The sequence below is a fragment of the Salminus brasiliensis genome, chromosome 17 (assembly GCF_030463535.1).
Source record: "Salminus brasiliensis chromosome 17, fSalBra1.hap2, whole genome shotgun sequence".
In the NCBI taxonomy this organism is placed as follows: domain Eukaryota; kingdom Metazoa; phylum Chordata; class Actinopteri; order Characiformes; family Bryconidae; genus Salminus; species Salminus brasiliensis.
Genome location: NC_132894.1, coordinates 10994006 through 11010571, shown reverse-complemented (window position 1 = coordinate 11010571; position 16566 = coordinate 10994006). Strand labels below are relative to the sequence as shown.

At 38.4% G+C, this 16566-nt stretch overlaps 3 protein-coding genes across 5 annotated transcripts; all 3 read right to left on the bottom strand.

Annotated features, from left to right (window-relative positions):
- Window positions 1-620: 620 nt before the first annotated feature.
- Window positions 621-4535, bottom strand: cist1 (colon, intestine and stomach enriched 1). Of its 2 annotated transcripts, none has more exons than XM_072660847.1 (4): window positions 4403-4535; window positions 3522-3983; window positions 1568-1722; window positions 621-1441 (listed from the first exon to the last, which is right to left on the bottom strand). In XM_072660847.1, the coding sequence occupies exons 1-4, from the start codon at window positions 4461-4463 to the stop codon at window positions 1391-1393; spliced, it is 729 nt and encodes a 242-aa protein (XP_072516948.1). In that variant the 5' UTR covers window positions 4464-4535; the 3' UTR covers window positions 621-1390. The 2 variants fall into 2 exon arrangements, with proteins under 2 accessions (XP_072516948.1, XP_072516949.1); XM_072660848.1 differs by having other exon boundaries at window positions 621-1438.
- Window positions 4536-4786: 251 nt separating this feature from the next.
- On the bottom strand, window positions 4787-11299 carry mpv17l2 (MPV17 mitochondrial inner membrane protein like 2). Of its 2 annotated transcripts, XM_072660850.1 has the most exons (6): window positions 11258-11288; window positions 10947-11151; window positions 9057-9218; window positions 8786-8862; window positions 7403-7531; window positions 4787-7059 (listed from the first exon to the last, which is right to left on the bottom strand). In XM_072660850.1, the coding sequence occupies exons 2-6, from the start codon at window positions 11131-11133 to the stop codon at window positions 6964-6966; spliced, it is 651 nt and encodes a 216-aa protein (XP_072516951.1). In that variant the 5' UTR covers window positions 11134-11151; window positions 11258-11288; the 3' UTR covers window positions 4787-6963. The 2 variants fall into 2 exon arrangements, with proteins under 2 accessions (XP_072516951.1, XP_072516950.1); XM_072660849.1 differs by having other exon boundaries at window positions 10947-11299.
- An 804-nt stretch (window positions 11300-12103) lies between these two features.
- On the bottom strand, window positions 12104-15448 carry ifi30b (IFI30 lysosomal thiol reductase b). The gene is made up of 7 exons (XM_072660449.1): window positions 15308-15448; window positions 13956-14144; window positions 13791-13859; window positions 13610-13699; window positions 13380-13532; window positions 12264-12332; window positions 12104-12163 (listed from the first exon to the last, which is right to left on the bottom strand). Exons 1-7 carry the CDS (start codon window positions 15446-15448, stop codon window positions 12104-12106), a joined length of 771 nt encoding a protein of 256 aa, XP_072516550.1.
- Between the last annotated feature and the right edge of the window lie 1118 nt (window positions 15449-16566).

Genomic DNA, 16566 nt, shown 5'->3' with positions numbered 1-16566 from the left:
GGACTCCCATTCAGCATTAATCTTACACCAGCATTAAACCAGACTTGAGGGCATTTTTAGGTTGGCAAAAAGAAACACACAGATTGTTAGACTGTGTTTGAGGTGGCAGGACACAGTATGTAAATTTAAACACCTTTCAGACAGTGACTCCAGCAGACCTCCCTGTAACAGCCTACGTAACTAAAAATGGAGATCTAGGAGGAAGCACAGATATATGGGCTCCCTAAGACATCAGCATGCCATCTGCTCCACCATCAGAAAACCTGAGTGAACGTGTGAAAGGGATGGGACGACAGCACCACCAGAATCTCAGTTAATTAAAAAAATCCCTGTGTCCATGAACTAGATTTGACACTTAATTGACAAAAGATTGACGACACAAGACTGGATTGAGGATGTCCCAAAGATTGTCCCAAGATTGTCCCAAATACTGACTATACTGTATATGGACTGTGAATTTAACCATATGCTGTGCAACCTCACCAGTGTTTACTCAGTACTCTTATTTAAGAAAGCATTTAGTGTTGAGTGATATGGGCCCTTTACTGTTGTACTGTAGTGATTTTACCATGCTGACTGAGTTGTTAAATACTCAAGGTAGGTAGAAATGACCAGAGATGTACTGATTTGATCATAGTTTTAATTTGCTTAAAACTCACATGATATTCTACCACACTCATGTTCAGATGAACAGTATGCAATATCTGATTTGATGGTAAGATTGTAGTGAAACGATTAACTGTTCTCATGCAGCAGCTTTACAACAAAGTATTTTATCAGAGTAGTTTCAGTACAGCTACTTCTACATCTGTTTTGGCTGGAGAACTACTGGTAGTTGTTTTTTGGTATCTTTTGGAATTCTTGGACTTCAACTTGAACTAAAAGTTGGCATATGAACAGTAACCTTCACAATAACCCAACCTAATTATTGTCCATCGGTCAAGCATTAGAGTCAAAAGAAATGACATGATTGAATTGACAACCACACATGTAGACATGGCTTCCCTTTCTTGCTCTCACTTACACACAGACAGAGATCACAACATTACACAACTGTGGAAACAGCAAGGACTACGTTACCTCAGCACATAAAAAACATAAGTGGCATTGTTTCATAAACCAAACAGTGTCAATTACCTTTTGACAATCAAATAAGACAAATGTACATTTTCCATAGCAGTGCATACGATTCTATAAGCATGTGCGAGAGAAAATAGGCCTATCCCACAAGGGTGTTTCTACTTCTTAAAACATGCCTAACATGTTATCTGTGCTGTCCTGTCCACAGTTCAAGCAACATCTACCCTCTTTCCCTCATGAAGCAGCACACCACATCTTTACATGTGCATTCAGGTGTCATTTTTTTGGGTGCACTTGATCAAAAGCTCCTCTAATTTGGAGGGTATCGGGCAAATGGTGAGTCCTCCCTCATCTTGCTCTGCTAGAAGAAAAAGAAGACAATCATGAAAAACATGGAAAAAGGTTTCCGATGATAAATAGTGGTAACGCCATCCTGCAACGTGTAAAGTTATATTAAAGGGCGTGGGCAGAGCAAACAGAATCTCACCATTGGTAAATCATCCAGCCTTTCAAACTTCGGCTTCCTGCAGGTGGTGATGACCTTCGCAATCACGACCACAAGCACCAAAGCCAGAACTATAAAGAAAATACACAGGACGGCCACGAGCCCTGGATTCCTCGCCAAGCTGTTCCCTTGTGAAGCTGTGTGAGAAGAAGCAGCAGAATCACACAGAATTACAAGCAAGAAGTGTTTAAAAAAAGTGCTGAAATATTTAGACAACAGAGGTCAGGTAATCTGTTGATTATTTTGATGATTGATCGTATAATCGTAAAAGCTAACTGAACTGACATTATCAGAGCTACTGATTTTGACAAGTAACCTGGTAATCAGAGAACACAGTAGAGCTGCCGCTATCAGTTATTAATAAAATAATTTGTTGATTATTTTGACAATCATGAAATCAGAAGCTAATTGAGCTGACATTCATAATTAAGTGCTCTATTACTCTATTACTCTATTACTATTTGGACAATTAATCTTGTAATTAGAAGTCAAGAGCCTAATATCAATATATAATCAAGTAATTTACTGATTATGTTGACCAATAGTCGTGTCATTAGATATGTCAAAACTTAAAATATCAGTTAAATAATTATGTAATCTACTGATTATTTTTGAATAATCGAGTATGAATCTAATTATTTTGAAGATTAATCGTTTAATCAGAAGTCAAGACCAAATATGTCAGTTAATAATTGATTAATCTACTGAATATTTTAACAAATAATCATGTAATTAATCAGAGAAGTAACAAGCTGAAGTTAGTTAATAATCGAGCATCAGATTATTTTGACGATTAATCAAGTAATCACTGATCTAATATATCAGTTAATAACTACTAAGTAATCTACTAATTATTTTGAAGATTTATCAGGTAATCAGAGACATCAAGAGCTGACATAATTGAGTAATCTGATTATTTTTGACAATTGTGCATTTAAAGAAGTCAAGAGACTATCAATTATTTGAGGAATCTACTGATTATTTTAATAATAAATTAAATGAATTGTTTATTATTACATTAGCAATTGAATAAGTAGCAATTAATCGAGTGATCTGAAATCAGTACTGTAACTATCAATTATATTAGTAATCAATATAATGTAATGTAATCAGGTAATCTGAGATGTTGGTGGAACATTAATTTATTATACTGGTAATAGAGAAACTACTAATTAGCGTTCAAGCTTTTAAAAAGGCTAAACTATAAAAATTGACTAAAAGAGCACTTCAGAAAAAAAATTGAAAAGTAAAAGTATCTCTACATTTGTATCAAACATGACAAATCGCACCCCAGACTGGTCCTGCAGTAGTTTCACAAGCAAGATTTTCAGTTTAATAAATAAGAACCCCCCTTCTGATGATGTATCAGGAAGGTAAGTTCTGAAAAATTATGAATTATGAGGTGGCAGGCTGTGAAAAGGAATTTTCAGGGCAGGCTGTGAAAAGAAGTCATATGGCTTACATTACTGACAGGTATAGCCTACTGCAACTCTGCACCTTCCTAAACTGAACCATGTCTTCGATCATTGTTCGACAACTAAGAGAAGTTGTAAGGTGAGAAGTGTATACATCAGTGGCTAGGCTAGCAGTCAGGGTTGGATTCCCAGAGGTTGTATGATATATTTGTGTGAAGCATTTTGGGTATTGCAATGAGAAAACACAGAAGAAGAAAAGTGACGAGGCTGAACGATACAATGCTGCACTACATAATATATGGCATAACACGACAAATAGCCTCACATCTTGCTAGATCTAACAGGTTTAGGCAGAGAAAAACTGCTTTCAATGAACAGATCTTAATCTAGTCTTAGAGAGATAAAAAATTGGAGACCATTACGCTTTTAGAAAACTTCTAAGCTTTTGAAAACACAAATTGGTATGTCCATGAGGTTTCTTTTTTTAATCCATTCAGTCAAGTAATTGTGATCGAATGTACCTGAGGTCGGGGTTGTGTTCACTTTGTCTGCTGAAGCTGTTTTATTGGGTGCTTTAGTAGATAGCTGCTTGGTTGTCACCAGCACAGTAGTTCCAGTGCTGTCATTTCTGGTCACTTGTGTTGTTCGTTCAGGGACACTGCCATTGCCTCCATGTGAGTCAGTTGTGGCTGACTCTGAATGGTGTCCGGTCACTGTTGAATGGGTGGTTGTTGTTTCTGGACTGTTGGACCTATGGGGCTCAGCTGTGGTGCCTGTGCGTAGAGTAGAAGTTTGAGTGGTCGGTTCTGAGGATTGCTTTGTTGCTCCATGTGTTTCAGAGATGGCAGATGGTTTTGAGGTGGCATGAGTGGCTGATTGTAAGGAAGAAGTTTCAGGTTCCGCTCGAGCTGTAGTAGATGTTGAAGTAGACTCAGATCGGGCAGATAACACTGAAGGAGTTGTTGGTGTGGTTTCACTTAGGGCTGCAGATAAAGCAAAGGAGAAGGTTTGGTTTGGTTGGTACAGAATGGGCAAAGTGGGCTGGCTTAGGAGGGCTCACTTTCTAGACACATTTCCATTGTAATAAGCTCATTTCCCCCAATCGTAGTAGCTTAAGTTAACTTAACCTTCTCATAAACAGGGCCAGTCATGTAAGTTTTCAGTCCGAGACACAACAGCCTCCAACACCACAAACCACAGCTACAAGTCAAACCAGGCCACAGTAACAAAACGTACTATGTAATTAGAATGGCTGAACTAGCTTCACGTTCCCCAAGTGTCCTACCTTGAGGAGGTACTTTGCATGGTTTTGCATTCTGCCGTGAGTGCCTTGATAGTTTGCACTGTAAAAGGGCAGTACAGCTAGCCAAGCAACTTATGAAAAACACTTAAACAGGCTTACCTAGCAATGAAGACCCTGAAGCGAGGATTAAAACTGCAATAGCATGCATCATTTTAGCCATGCTGTTGAACACCAGTCACCTGTGTAACGCAGCAGAGGAACAGCACTGTGACAGCTGATAACTCTGCAGCCGAGGCAAAAACCACATCCTTAACAGGATGTGGCCATGTAGCAGAGGTGTGGTTTTCTTCAACAAGAGCTTATCAGTAATATCGGACTCTGGTTAGTCACTGTTTGCACATCACCTCACAAAAGGGAGCTAATGTGTAGATGAAAAAGACAGGACACGGAACGCATGACAACCTTCAGCGTTACAATAGAAGCAGCATTATTTTGGGGAATAATTAACAGTAAATCAGATGTAGAAACACACAGAGTAAGGTGTAGGATTATATAAATATATATATATTTATTATTATTTTTATTACTTGAAGATGACTTTGCTAGAAATACATAAAAACTTCAAACAATACATTACAACAGATTGATGATTTAAATGTATGTGTAGGGAATGATGTAGGGAAACAGAGGAAGGCTTGACCTGACCTGAGAAAAAGGAGGAGACTGTAAATGTTAGAACATATAGCAGAGTAGAACTCATGCACCAGATGTTACCCACAGAATTATGATCACAACTACTACTGATGAACAGTTAAAGACTTCTGGCAGCTTTATTACTGTACACACATAGCATGTTCCAGTAGAGGGCAGGATTTGCCCCTACAGACAGTAAAAAGTAGAATTTTCCAGTGACTTAGAAAAATATATAAGTATGACTGGGACAAGACAGACATGACAGACAGCAGCATTTATATTTATCACCATCAAATCTTTGGAAATTGTATGTGTGTGTATATATATATATATATATATATATATATATGCTGTCACACAAAAACCTTGCGTCTCATAATTTCAATCTAGCATTGTCCTCTACAATGCGTCCAAACAACCCCTACTGAATGGACCACCCAAAACTTCAACAATATATATAACATCTAATTGTATATTGAAGCGTAGAAGTTACAATTATTATGTGGAAACATTTTGATTGAGCAAACTTTTGTTACTTCAGTTTTTTTTTTTTTTTTAAACATAGAGTACTTTTTAATATCAACTAAAAGAAGAGTTCAGCAAAAAATAGTGTGGCCCAGATGCAATCGATCAGTGAAGATATACTTGATATCTGACGTGTGCTTCATTTGTTTAGGCTAATGTTACAAACAGACACTGGACTGTCACCATTCTAATTTCAGTAAATACAGGATACAATTACAACACATTTGCTTTTAAAATGTTTATAAAAAAGCTGTATGAACATGTGGGAAAATGCACATTTGGTAAAACAAACAGCATAGACAGACATTATTTAAACAGTTTAGGTAAAAAAAAAAAAAAAAAAAAAAAAAAAAAACTTATGACATTATAATAATTCAGGCAATGCTGGACTGTTGTATTCTGTTTTTTAAACTAGATAATTCCACATGCTAAAACAAAAGTGGCTTTGATGATTACAAATGGCCTGGTAAGTCATACTGTATCCTAAATCACAGATTTGTGTGAAACAAATAAAGAACCAGATGCATTTTAAGGTGGTTGAACTGGTCATTTTAGGCATGTATTTAAGATGAGATTGGTGACAGTGTTTGTTAGCAACATTAGCTTACCATCTGAACTAGAAGTAAACCTCAGATATCGAACATGTCTTGGCTGATCAACTGCTCCTGGGCTAAATGATAACCGTCAATTAGATTTTTCTCAAAACTGCTTCTTTAAGCAACGTCTCGATGAAATGTTTTTATATGTACACAGGTCCATCAGGCTCTCTGCCTTTAACAGATGGAGAACTGGCATAGATACGGGATAGGATACAAGCCTCCACTCAATATTCTACACGCACGATTGGACCTTTGTTAATTCAAATACTTAATGTATCTGGAGTGTAATGATTCATTTCTTTAATACACCCGAATCTTCCAAAATTATTAGACTACAGTACAGTTGTGGTAAACTCTACCGATGATATCTAGCCAAATTCATTGCACTTTATTAGTCTCAATCAATTTATTTAATCATTGATTGGCATCTGATATTAAAGCACAGATCTGTGATCAAATTTTCCAAACTGAATATACTCAAATACAGTACACAGTATTTGAAGTTCTCTGCATCGTAGCACAACACAGGACTTTTCCTGTGTTTTCATTCCTGCGATCACCAAGGATCAGCCAGTTCATCACAGCTGCCCAAACTGGGAATGTAACCGATTGCAGTACCTTTGCATTCTCAGCCACGAACAGAAAACAACACTGTTCAGACTGTCGACTGGACTGGACTGCGGTTTACCTTCGCTTGTTATGAACTTATGAGGAAATGCCTTACATGGCACTTTAAAAGGTTCAGCACAGGACCTGACTCCTTCAGCAGGACTATTTTCAGCCAATTAGTGGCCACATCATGACTGTTTTTTTATTTATTAATCTCACTAATAGTCTTCTAATTACCATATTCAAGTAACAATGCCAGATCCAAGAACCTTAAAATAACGAGCTACTGCGTGATTACAGTTTATCGTCCAGTGGTTTCACTGAGGGTAGAGGCACTGATGATGACGGATCCTGTGAATCTGGCCCAGATTCCTCCACTTGCTCAGCATTCTGCAAAAAGATTAATCAAAAACACATGGTGTTAAAAGTTGTGCTTAAACAGATTAAAAATATCGACCACATATAGTTTACAAATCTCTCCTTCACAAACTCTTAAAACCAAAAGGGGCCTTAAATATTTCTCTGAGACATTCAATAGCCAAAACCACTTTTGATTCTATAATAAAATAAAGTAAACAAAGTATATAGATGCGTGTGAAGAACCTTTACATCAAGTGAAGATTGTGAACTGTTCTTCACACACACACATACATCTCTCTAACAATCATGCAATCACATCTAATTACAACACTGATATGAAAATCAAATCTGATTTGAGTTTATAAAGACTTACTCTGTGTTTCAGATATGAGAGGTAGGTGTCCCATCCTAGCGTGATTGTATTTACATACAAAACTCGAAACTTAGCCGGCAAGAAGTAGAAATTGATCATCTGTGCAGCAGGCCAGACACACCAGTCTGCCTACAGAAATAAAAGCCCATAATTAAGTTAAGTTATGTTTCATTATTAAAGTACTATTATGTAGCAAGTGTATGCTAAAACAACAGCTTCGAATTAGGGCTGGGCGATATGGTAAAAATATTGTATCACAATATCTAGACATTTTCACAATACACAATGTTTATTACAGATACATGTAATCACAGACTAAATACATCAGTAGCAACAGATTCTTAATAACTACTATTCAGATACTCTCCCTACTGAGTACAGTGATTTTATTCAACATCTGCTGCACTTCACCTAATTACACTTTTGGTAATGAAACTAGCAGTTGATCAGTGTTCTGTAAGCCTTAACAATATCCTTGATATGCTTAGAAAAGCATATTGTGTTTTCCCTACTTCAAAATCATTTTAATTATACAATGACCTGACGTGAGGCTAAATGATATTTCATAGCAACTACAGGCCAGAGAGCAGCTACTGTAACTTTGGTGGAGGAGCACAAGACCTCCTGCCAGAACTGCATAAGGGTGCATAATCCTACTCAAATTTGTGTAAAATCCTGTAATATTAGTCTACAGCTTCAGTCCACATGCTTCTTTAACGGTTCTGTATCCGCAAAGTTGTCAACAAATGCGCACATGCCATGTTGACCATGAGGGAGCGCTCAAATTGTGATTTGTATTTATGGTTTTAAAGTAAATTATACTCCACAACTGCAGGGGGAGCTCAGGAGCAACCCATATATATCTTTACAAAAAAGATGGTTAAAATGCTAGAAACAATGTCATGTATGGACCCTTTAAATGAACAACAATCCTTGACAATTATCGTAGATAAACCAATCAGTGTTTTCAGCTGGATCTGCCAATAATGACAGAGCTGGATGCCACATTAACCTTTCCAAGCATGGCTTGATAAAGCATCATCTTGCAGGGTTTCTGGAATTTTCTGTGCACTGCCTCTCGAGATAAAATGTACTATGAAATCAACCACATTTAAAACACTGTCGAACTACAAGAACCAGCTGCGAGAGTCTGTGAATACCTGTCCACATAGGCCCGAACTGTGGAGCTCAGAGTGTCCCTCACTCACTGATACTCACTATACTGGGCTGAGTGATGGACCCTCAGGTTAAAAGTGTTACATCTTTTATTCTGCTTCCCCCACGAGACACATCAGTTTTACACACTCTACAAATGTGAGTCTCTCACACAAAAACAACTCTTGTGCAGTGTGAGAGGTCAGCAGCCTATTTCACACCTCTTACCTTGTAGAATTCCCAGAACTTTTCTTTAAATTCAGTGCAGCCTTTGATGAAGCCATGGCCCTCCATGATGCCCATGCCTGAAACAAAAAGCAAAGCCACATAAGGACCCCTTAGCAACGATTACAGTAGACACTCAGGTTTATGATCTGTAGGAATGCTACAGCAGATACTTTCTTTAACTGTGATCTGTGCAAATAAAAAGAAGCTTGACTCATTAGTATGATTCAAAAATCAAGCTTGTTTACAACCGGTGTTATGCAAAAGGTCGTACCTATGAAGTACCACGCCCCCAGAAGTGGTGATGCAACAAGCTGGTCTATCAGGACTTTCTTGCCAACAGTTTTTACAACTCTTCCAGAAAAAGCCTTGTCCAGCCACTCATACCAGTAGTGAAGGAAAGGTCCCATAGAGCATCCCACTGCCGCCATGCGACCTATGGATATACAGCAGAAGATTATTAGAAATACGGCTGGAGTTCTGCTTTGCGTGTCTTAATATCATATCTCCAGTGCAGATTCATTAATTACAGCATATTAAGCATGTTTTCCCTAAGCTAAACAAACAACTTAATTCAGGCAAAGTCAAAGCAGCAGGGTTCTGACCCACAGCAAATGGAACATGAAATGGTTAGGATTCAGATACAGATGTGCATAATTCCTCTTAGTCCTCACAGTTGTGTAACGAGTGCAGACTCGACCAGCCAGAATGACGTACCGTCTGCGCCAAATCGAGCACGGATTTAAACTTATTAAAGAATCAGCTTTAATTATTTATTTTAATATTTATATATGAGTTGAAACTCATTGAGTGTGGTCAGTTTCTTGCATTACCAGAGAATATCTGCTAAGGAGAACTGACACTAGAGGGCGTTCCCAAGGAGTCTACAATGAATGTGGATCTTTGAAGCATTTAAGCAAAATAACTGAAGAAAAAAATGCTTAAATATTTTAATACAGACAAATATACTTGTTTTCTTAACAAATTAAACAGCATGAAATACTTTCACACTGCTGTGGAATTCGTCATCTTCAGTCACTTACACTTCAGTAAAAGAAGACAATCAATATGATTAAATAATGATTTAATAAAAATATTAAATCATGATTTTTCCTTGTGATACCATCTATACTATATGGACGTATTGGGACACCTGCTCTTTCATTATCTTCTGGAACCTAGGGTACTATAAAGAAGAGTATTGTTTCTACAAGATTTTGGATCACTGCTGTGAGGATTTGATTGCATTCAGCATCAAGAGCTAGGTGAGGTAAAGACATTGGGCAATCACCACCCCACCTCATTACAAAAGTACTGGATAGAGCCCCAGCCATCATTCTCCAGGCTCAATTCTGGGGGGCTTTATACTCCTCTAGCCCACATCTGGCTTTAGGCACGATGCCAATCTGTGTCAGCATTGGGAGCAACTTAAAGCAGATGAATGCAATTATTAAAAGGAGAAGGACTGTCCACAAACGTCAACCTAGATCATTCAAATGTAACGTGAGTGAAATGTGTTTATCCTGCAGTTTCAGTTCTGACTGAATTTGAAAGATGAGCTTTTTAAAATACTGAAATCTACCTTCTTACAGCTGAAGGGAGAAGAGAGAACAAGCACTCAGCATGTCATGTCACTAATGGACTTTCAACTGTTCTTTATCTGGGGCCCTTGCTCCAAATCTGACACCTTTAAGCTCAACTGAAGTTTGTAGACTGACCACATGGGCAAAGATGGTCATGACTACTACTGCTGCTGCTACTACTGCTGCTTTTGTTCTGGTAGTTCAGACACTGGACTGCTTGTCTGTGGCTCACACCAAGCAAGGAAACCAGTGAAGTTCTTAATGCTGACACAGACACAGGGTGTGCAGAGACGGCCCACTGCAGCTCTCTAGGAAACTCAGCAGTGGGTACAGTAGTGTACTTCGAGGACTTTGTGACCTGTAAGAACTTTGTAATCTGTAAGTTACTTAGTAATCTGTTGCAGCACTAGCTATCTTCCACTCATGCTGCTTGTGACCAAACCACTTACTGTACTAGCTAAATACCACACTGTCATAAAGTGTACACATCCTTACTAGTCCATGTATGTGTAAGTTGGTAGCTAGCTAAGTAGTTTTAGACGCAGCCACTGCTGATGGAATCATGTGTCATTAGATCATACCTGTTCGCTGCCATTCCCAGCTTTTCTCCGGCGTGTGGCGTTTTTCTCTGCTCTGCTGAATGCAGTCCCCTAAGGCCAGCATGCCACCACTGCTGATGATGTTCGTCACTATCAGATATTTGCCCGAAAACAGGGGTTTCCAGTAGAAAGAGACCCGCACCAGCAAGTCCTTGCTTCGAGGTATCATGGCCGGCTAGTGACGGAGCTGAAACGCGGTGAAAATACTGTAATCATGAAACTCCAGCTGCCTGCATATAGTCTTACCCTTACAGTAGTGTTAGTGTTAGTTTCACACCGCACGTGCGTGTCACCTCTGAGACATCTTCTGACCAGCAGCCTATAGCGAAGCCATGGTCATGTAATCCAGCGGAAACAGAAACCTTCGCTGATCCTCAGCTTTCAGTGTCAAAATAAAAGTTTATTGGGCGGTTTCCAGCAGCCAGATATCTCATGCAAACCAAAGTTAAGGGAGTGCGAGTGGTTTATGTATAACACTTTATTTATATATGACGGATTGTCATACAAACAATGAGAATTTCATACTAAATATCAGCTCCCAGTAAAAGCAAAGCTCTTGATATAGCTAGTATGTAGAGTTTTGTAAAGGCCTGTGGTAAATCCTGGCTTGATTTATTAGTTAATAATATTACACGCAATGATATTAACACCACAGCAAACATTATTTTTTTAAATAAGAAGCCTATTTATAATATATAATATTATAATTCTAAAATGTTATTTAACATATTTTCAAATATTACAACTTTTTTATGAATTTGTATGAGCGCATATGTTTAACGTTAATACACTATATAAAATCTGAAGTACACATAATATCAGCTAATATATAAATAGCTAGTATATAATCTTGTTAAATGACGCAGGGGAGGAGCCAATATACTAAATATAAAATTAATGACGCATATGAACAGCCAATATACTGTATATAATCTGAAATATGCATTTAAATATTGTATATAATCTGAATGACACATGATAACACATAGTTATTTTATTTATATATATAAGAATTCAATGCAACCAGAACAACAACAACAACAAAAAAAGGTTGTAGGTTAACTTCTTCTTATGGATGGAGAGTTACACAGCATACATGGATCAGTGTACATCAGTACATACAGCTGTGTCTAACAGGTTTAACAAAAGCTTCGGTTTAACTTCTTCAGTGCGCCGGTGCAGACAGGGGGCTTAATTCCCTTTAGGAGAAGAAAATCTGATCAGCAGTAAGTCAATTTTCATTTACCTACTAATTGAGGTTCTTACTTCTAAAACATTCCACAAAAAATAGGAGCTTACTTCATACAACTTGCAGACAAGGTTGAAGAGAGTAGACATTGCCTTGTCCTCCCAGTCATCTGCATACACCTGAAAATGTTTCATATACAAGACTGTTACAAGACGCCATAGCCAGATACCATATATACCAGATACACCAGATACCATATATACCAGATACACCAGATACCATATATAACAGATACCGTATATACCAGATACACCAGATACCATATATACCAGATACACAAGATACCATATATAACAGATACCGTATATACCAGATACACCAGATACCATATATACCAGATACACCAGATACCATATATACCAGATACACCAGATACCATATATAACAGATACCGTATATACCAGATACACCAGATACCATATATATCAGATACACCAGATACCATATATAACAGATACCATATATACCAGATACTATATATACCAGATACCGTATATACCAGATACCATGTATACCAGATACCATATATAACAGATACCGTATATACCAGATATCATATATACCAGGTATCATATGTACTAGATATACCAGATATCATATATACCAGGTACCATATATACCAGATATACCAGATAGCGTATATACCAGATATCATATATACCAGGTACCATATGAACTACATATACCAGATACCATATATACCAGATACCATATGTACTACATATACCAGATACCACATATACCAGATACCATATATACCAGATACCATATGTACCAGATACCATATATACCAGATACAGTATATACCAATATACCAGATTTCATATATACCAGGTATCATACATACTAGCTATACCAGATACCATATATACCAGATACCATTTATGCCATATATACCATATATACCAAATACCATATGTACCAGATACCATACATACCAGATCCCATACCATAAGATACCATATATGATGCTGTTGTACATTGCTGTTGTGGATTTTAATGTTTCTTTTAAATTGAAGGTTATAGAAGAACTGGTCCTGCTTTACTTTCTAGAGCATCACTGTGAGGATTTCATTGCATTTGGCCACAACAGCATTAGTGACATCAGCGAGGTCTGATGTTAGATGGTGCTCTATCACTCGCAGTACCACTCCTACATTTCTTACCCCATTAAAAGTGACCCAAGGCACATGTCTGTGGGTTGGCTTTAGAGACCGGGTCTTCACACCATTCTCATGCATCAGACTGTGGCCCAGACCTCCTGTTACACAGGACTTTATGGCCTCCCATTCCACAGATGGTGCATTGAGCTGCAAGCACTAGAGAAAAGGGAGCCATTAAGGTTGTTGAACTATTTTCAAAACTTGTGAATGAATATTTTTTAGAGGATACACACAGGTAAAGCGGCATTTATCACATCCGATGAGGACGCCATACAGTAGATAATTGGGAATGCTGCGTGGCCAGTCACATTCAAGATGCAGGCCTGCCAAGATAAGATATTTACAAGTATGTTAAAGTAATTGGCATTCAGTTGTTATTCAAAGAAAACTATGATACAAACCATGACACATTACCTCAAACATGTTAGCTTTGCACTCTGGCTCACCGTGCTGGCATAAGAAGGAATTCTGCTCAGGAAGTTCCTGAAGGATGCAACAAGCATTGAACAGTTAGTGCATGTGCAATGCTAAATGCATCAAATATGATCGAGTGATTTAACAGTAACATTGATTTAATACCTCAGCGTTGCCGTATGGCACGAGATGTACCGTCATTATATCTTTGAGCATTGTCCAGGTAGGAAAGAGCTGTTCAGTCAGGAAGGACCTACAACCTGGACAGAGGCTTTCGTAGTACACAGTTACTTCAACAGGAGGTACGGAGGGGTCTGGCCTGGTGGCATTCAGCTCCATACACTGTTTCTGAACCTACAAACAAAATAAGCAATAGAATTGCAGCATTGTAGTGATACACTGGAAACACACCGTTCTCATGTTCTTTGAGATGAAGAACCATTTCTGGTTGCTAAAACTGAAGAACATTTTAATGGATGAGTTTGCAATAGTATGTAAACATTGTTAAAAAGTCTTAACTGCCTACTTCACACGAATACTATATACTATAGACTAATTTTAATAGTTTTGTACTAACAGGTAGTTATTATGTGTTGCTATAGCAACATAGGTCACTTCCAGTTCTCTACACTGCACTTGGATCAGTGTCTGCCATTTTTTCTAATATTTATTCCTCCCTACATGGACAAAAAGTATTGGGACACCTGCTTGTCCATTGTTTCTTCCAAAATGAAGAGTAATAAAACATTTTTGTCTAGGGGAACTCTACTGTCCTCACCTCATCCCCAACTCATCCATCATTTCAGAGAACTCAGTTCCACTGCTCCACAGCTCAGTGCTTGGGGGCTTTATACCCCTCTAGCCCATGCTTGGCCTTCATAGGTCCATGTGTATCTGCTCCAGAGAGTCCTATTCTATTCTATTGGCAGTTCTTCTCTACAGACACTAGATAAGCTGTGCGTGTACTTGCACTTGTGTCAGCAATAGGTGCAACTTAAAGTAGCTGAATGCATTCATTAGAACGGGTGTCCACAAACATTTGGACATGTAGCGTATGCTCTGACCCACGAGACTTACCCCTTTCGAGCACACTCAGATACCACATGCCTCTGTCAAATTAGGAGCGGTTTGTTTTCAGTTTTAAAGGCATGACACTCATTTGCCAGCACAAAGGAGTCTTTGAAAAGGAGTTCAGAGCTGGCCGGGGTAGTCGTACTGTACATGATGCTTAAGTTCTCTACTTCAGAGTATGTCTTCTAAAATCAACCAATAAATAAACAAACAAACAGATAAATATAAATAAAACATCACAAATGTTCTAATGCCAAAGTATGGAGGTACACACTGACAGTGAAGAGCAGTTTACAGTCACACTGTATCCAAGGATAGCAGCTTTTAAAGTTTTAATTTAGTCAATTTTCTTTTGTAATCTGTAAAGCACTCTGTATGCATAATTATTAATATAGTAGAAACTGGCTGTCTGAACACAGACAAATATCTAGCAGCTTAAAACTCACCCCACACTCCACTGCAATTTCCAGAGTCCTGCACCACTGTGATGGGGGATAACCACATGAAGGCTTGGGATGGGACTTTGCCTCACATTTCTCATAAATAACGAAAAAGAGAAACAACACAGAGCTCCAGAAAGAGTTCATGCTGGTGTCTATGTACATTTAGAAATGCTCTCAAATCTGTGTCATCCCAACCAGAGCTGAAAAAGACTTCAGAGCATCTGCTGCTTTCAGACTCCTCCTTCTCATGGGCTTCTCTTCTGACCTAGAGTTGCCTCAGCATTCAACATCCACATCAAGTCAGTAAGAACTGTGTGTTAAAGGAATCTGTTTGGAGGAAAATCAAACCCTTCAATCCAAATGTGGTCAATCAGTCAAAACATGTTTGGTGTCTGAAGTTGGCTTCTTCAGTTTTGCCCTGGAGTTAAAAGGCTAGCTAACAATCATTCAAGCTTAGATTCCACCAACTAGCTAGTGCTGGCATTGGAGCTACTGTTTTTGTAGACTGTAGATATGTAGCCGGCTAGCTAACTAGCTGAGCTGGGCTAGTTCTCAGCACAGGCCACGTACAGTACTTATCTTTAGTGACCTAAGGTAAGTAGTAGGCCTAAAACAAATCAAGGGTGTCAAGGGGGATCTTGCTGCCGTTGGAATAACTGTCTCTACTGTCTAGGGAAGGCTGGCTACGAGATTGTAAAGCATTGCTATGAGGATTTGACTGCATGCAGGAACATAAGAGCATTAATGAGGTCAGGATTTTGGATGATCACCACCCTACCCTCATCACCAACTCCCCAAATCATCTTAAAGGTACGGGAAGGAGCACCATCATCATTTCAGAGAACACAGTTCCACTTATATAGTGGGTATAGTGGCAATGGGTTCATGTATCTGCTCCAGAGATTCTGTTTCTATTGCCAAAACCTCTTTACAGGGACTAGACAAGCATCTGTGTAAGCATCCCCTAACCCCCCCCCCCCCAATCAAATAGACTTATATAGTTTGAGATTTGGATTTCATTGTGTTTATATGTGTCAGAAATCATATAAGCAAGTCTACTAGTAAATGACATATGGGATATGTAAAGTGTTGGTTTCTCACAGATAAAGTTTAGGTTTCCCCAAAATCCACTTTTCCACTATATTTATTTTTTACCTGTTAGGACCTTCAAACCCCACACACCGGTCTTTTATTGGACAAGCCCACTTTAAAATCTGTCGCCATCTAGTGGAAAAGCTTGCAAGCAGCAACGTAACCCATGC

Coding starts and splice junctions, on each gene's coding strand:
- cist1 (XM_072660847.1), bottom strand. CDS start 4,463: ATGGCTAAAATGATGCATGCTATTGCAGTTTTAATCCTCGCTTCAGGG. Junction 3,984..4,402: donor TTCAGGGTCTTCATTGCTAG/GTAAGCCTGTTT, acceptor CTTTATCTGCAG/CCCTAAGTGAAACCACACCA. Junction 1,442..1,567: donor GGCTGGATGATTTACCAATG/GTGAGATTCTGT, acceptor TTTTTCTTCTAG/CAGAGCAAGATGAGGGAGGA.
- mpv17l2 (XM_072660849.1), bottom strand. CDS start 11,133: ATGATACCTCGAAGCAAGGACTTGCTGGTGCGGGTCTCTTTCTACTGG. Junction 7,532..8,785: donor AGTTCTGGGAATTCTACAAG/GTAAGAGGTGTG, acceptor TTATTTCTGTAG/GCAGACTGGTGTGTCTGGCC. Junction 7,060..7,402: donor TCTCATATCTGAAACACAGA/GTAAGTCTTTAT, acceptor ATCTTTTTGCAG/AATGCTGAGCAAGTGGAGGA.
- ifi30b (XM_072660449.1), bottom strand. CDS start 15,448: ATGAACTCTTTCTGGAGCTCTGTGTTGTTTCTCTTTTTCGTTATTTAT. Junction 13,700..13,790: donor GCAAAGCTAACATGTTTGAG/GTAATGTGTCAT, acceptor TTATCTTGGCAG/GCCTGCATCTTGAATGTGAC. Junction 12,164..12,263: donor TTGTCTGCAAGTTGTATGAA/GTAAGCTCCTAT, acceptor CTTCTCCTAAAG/GGAATTAAGCCCCCTGTCTG.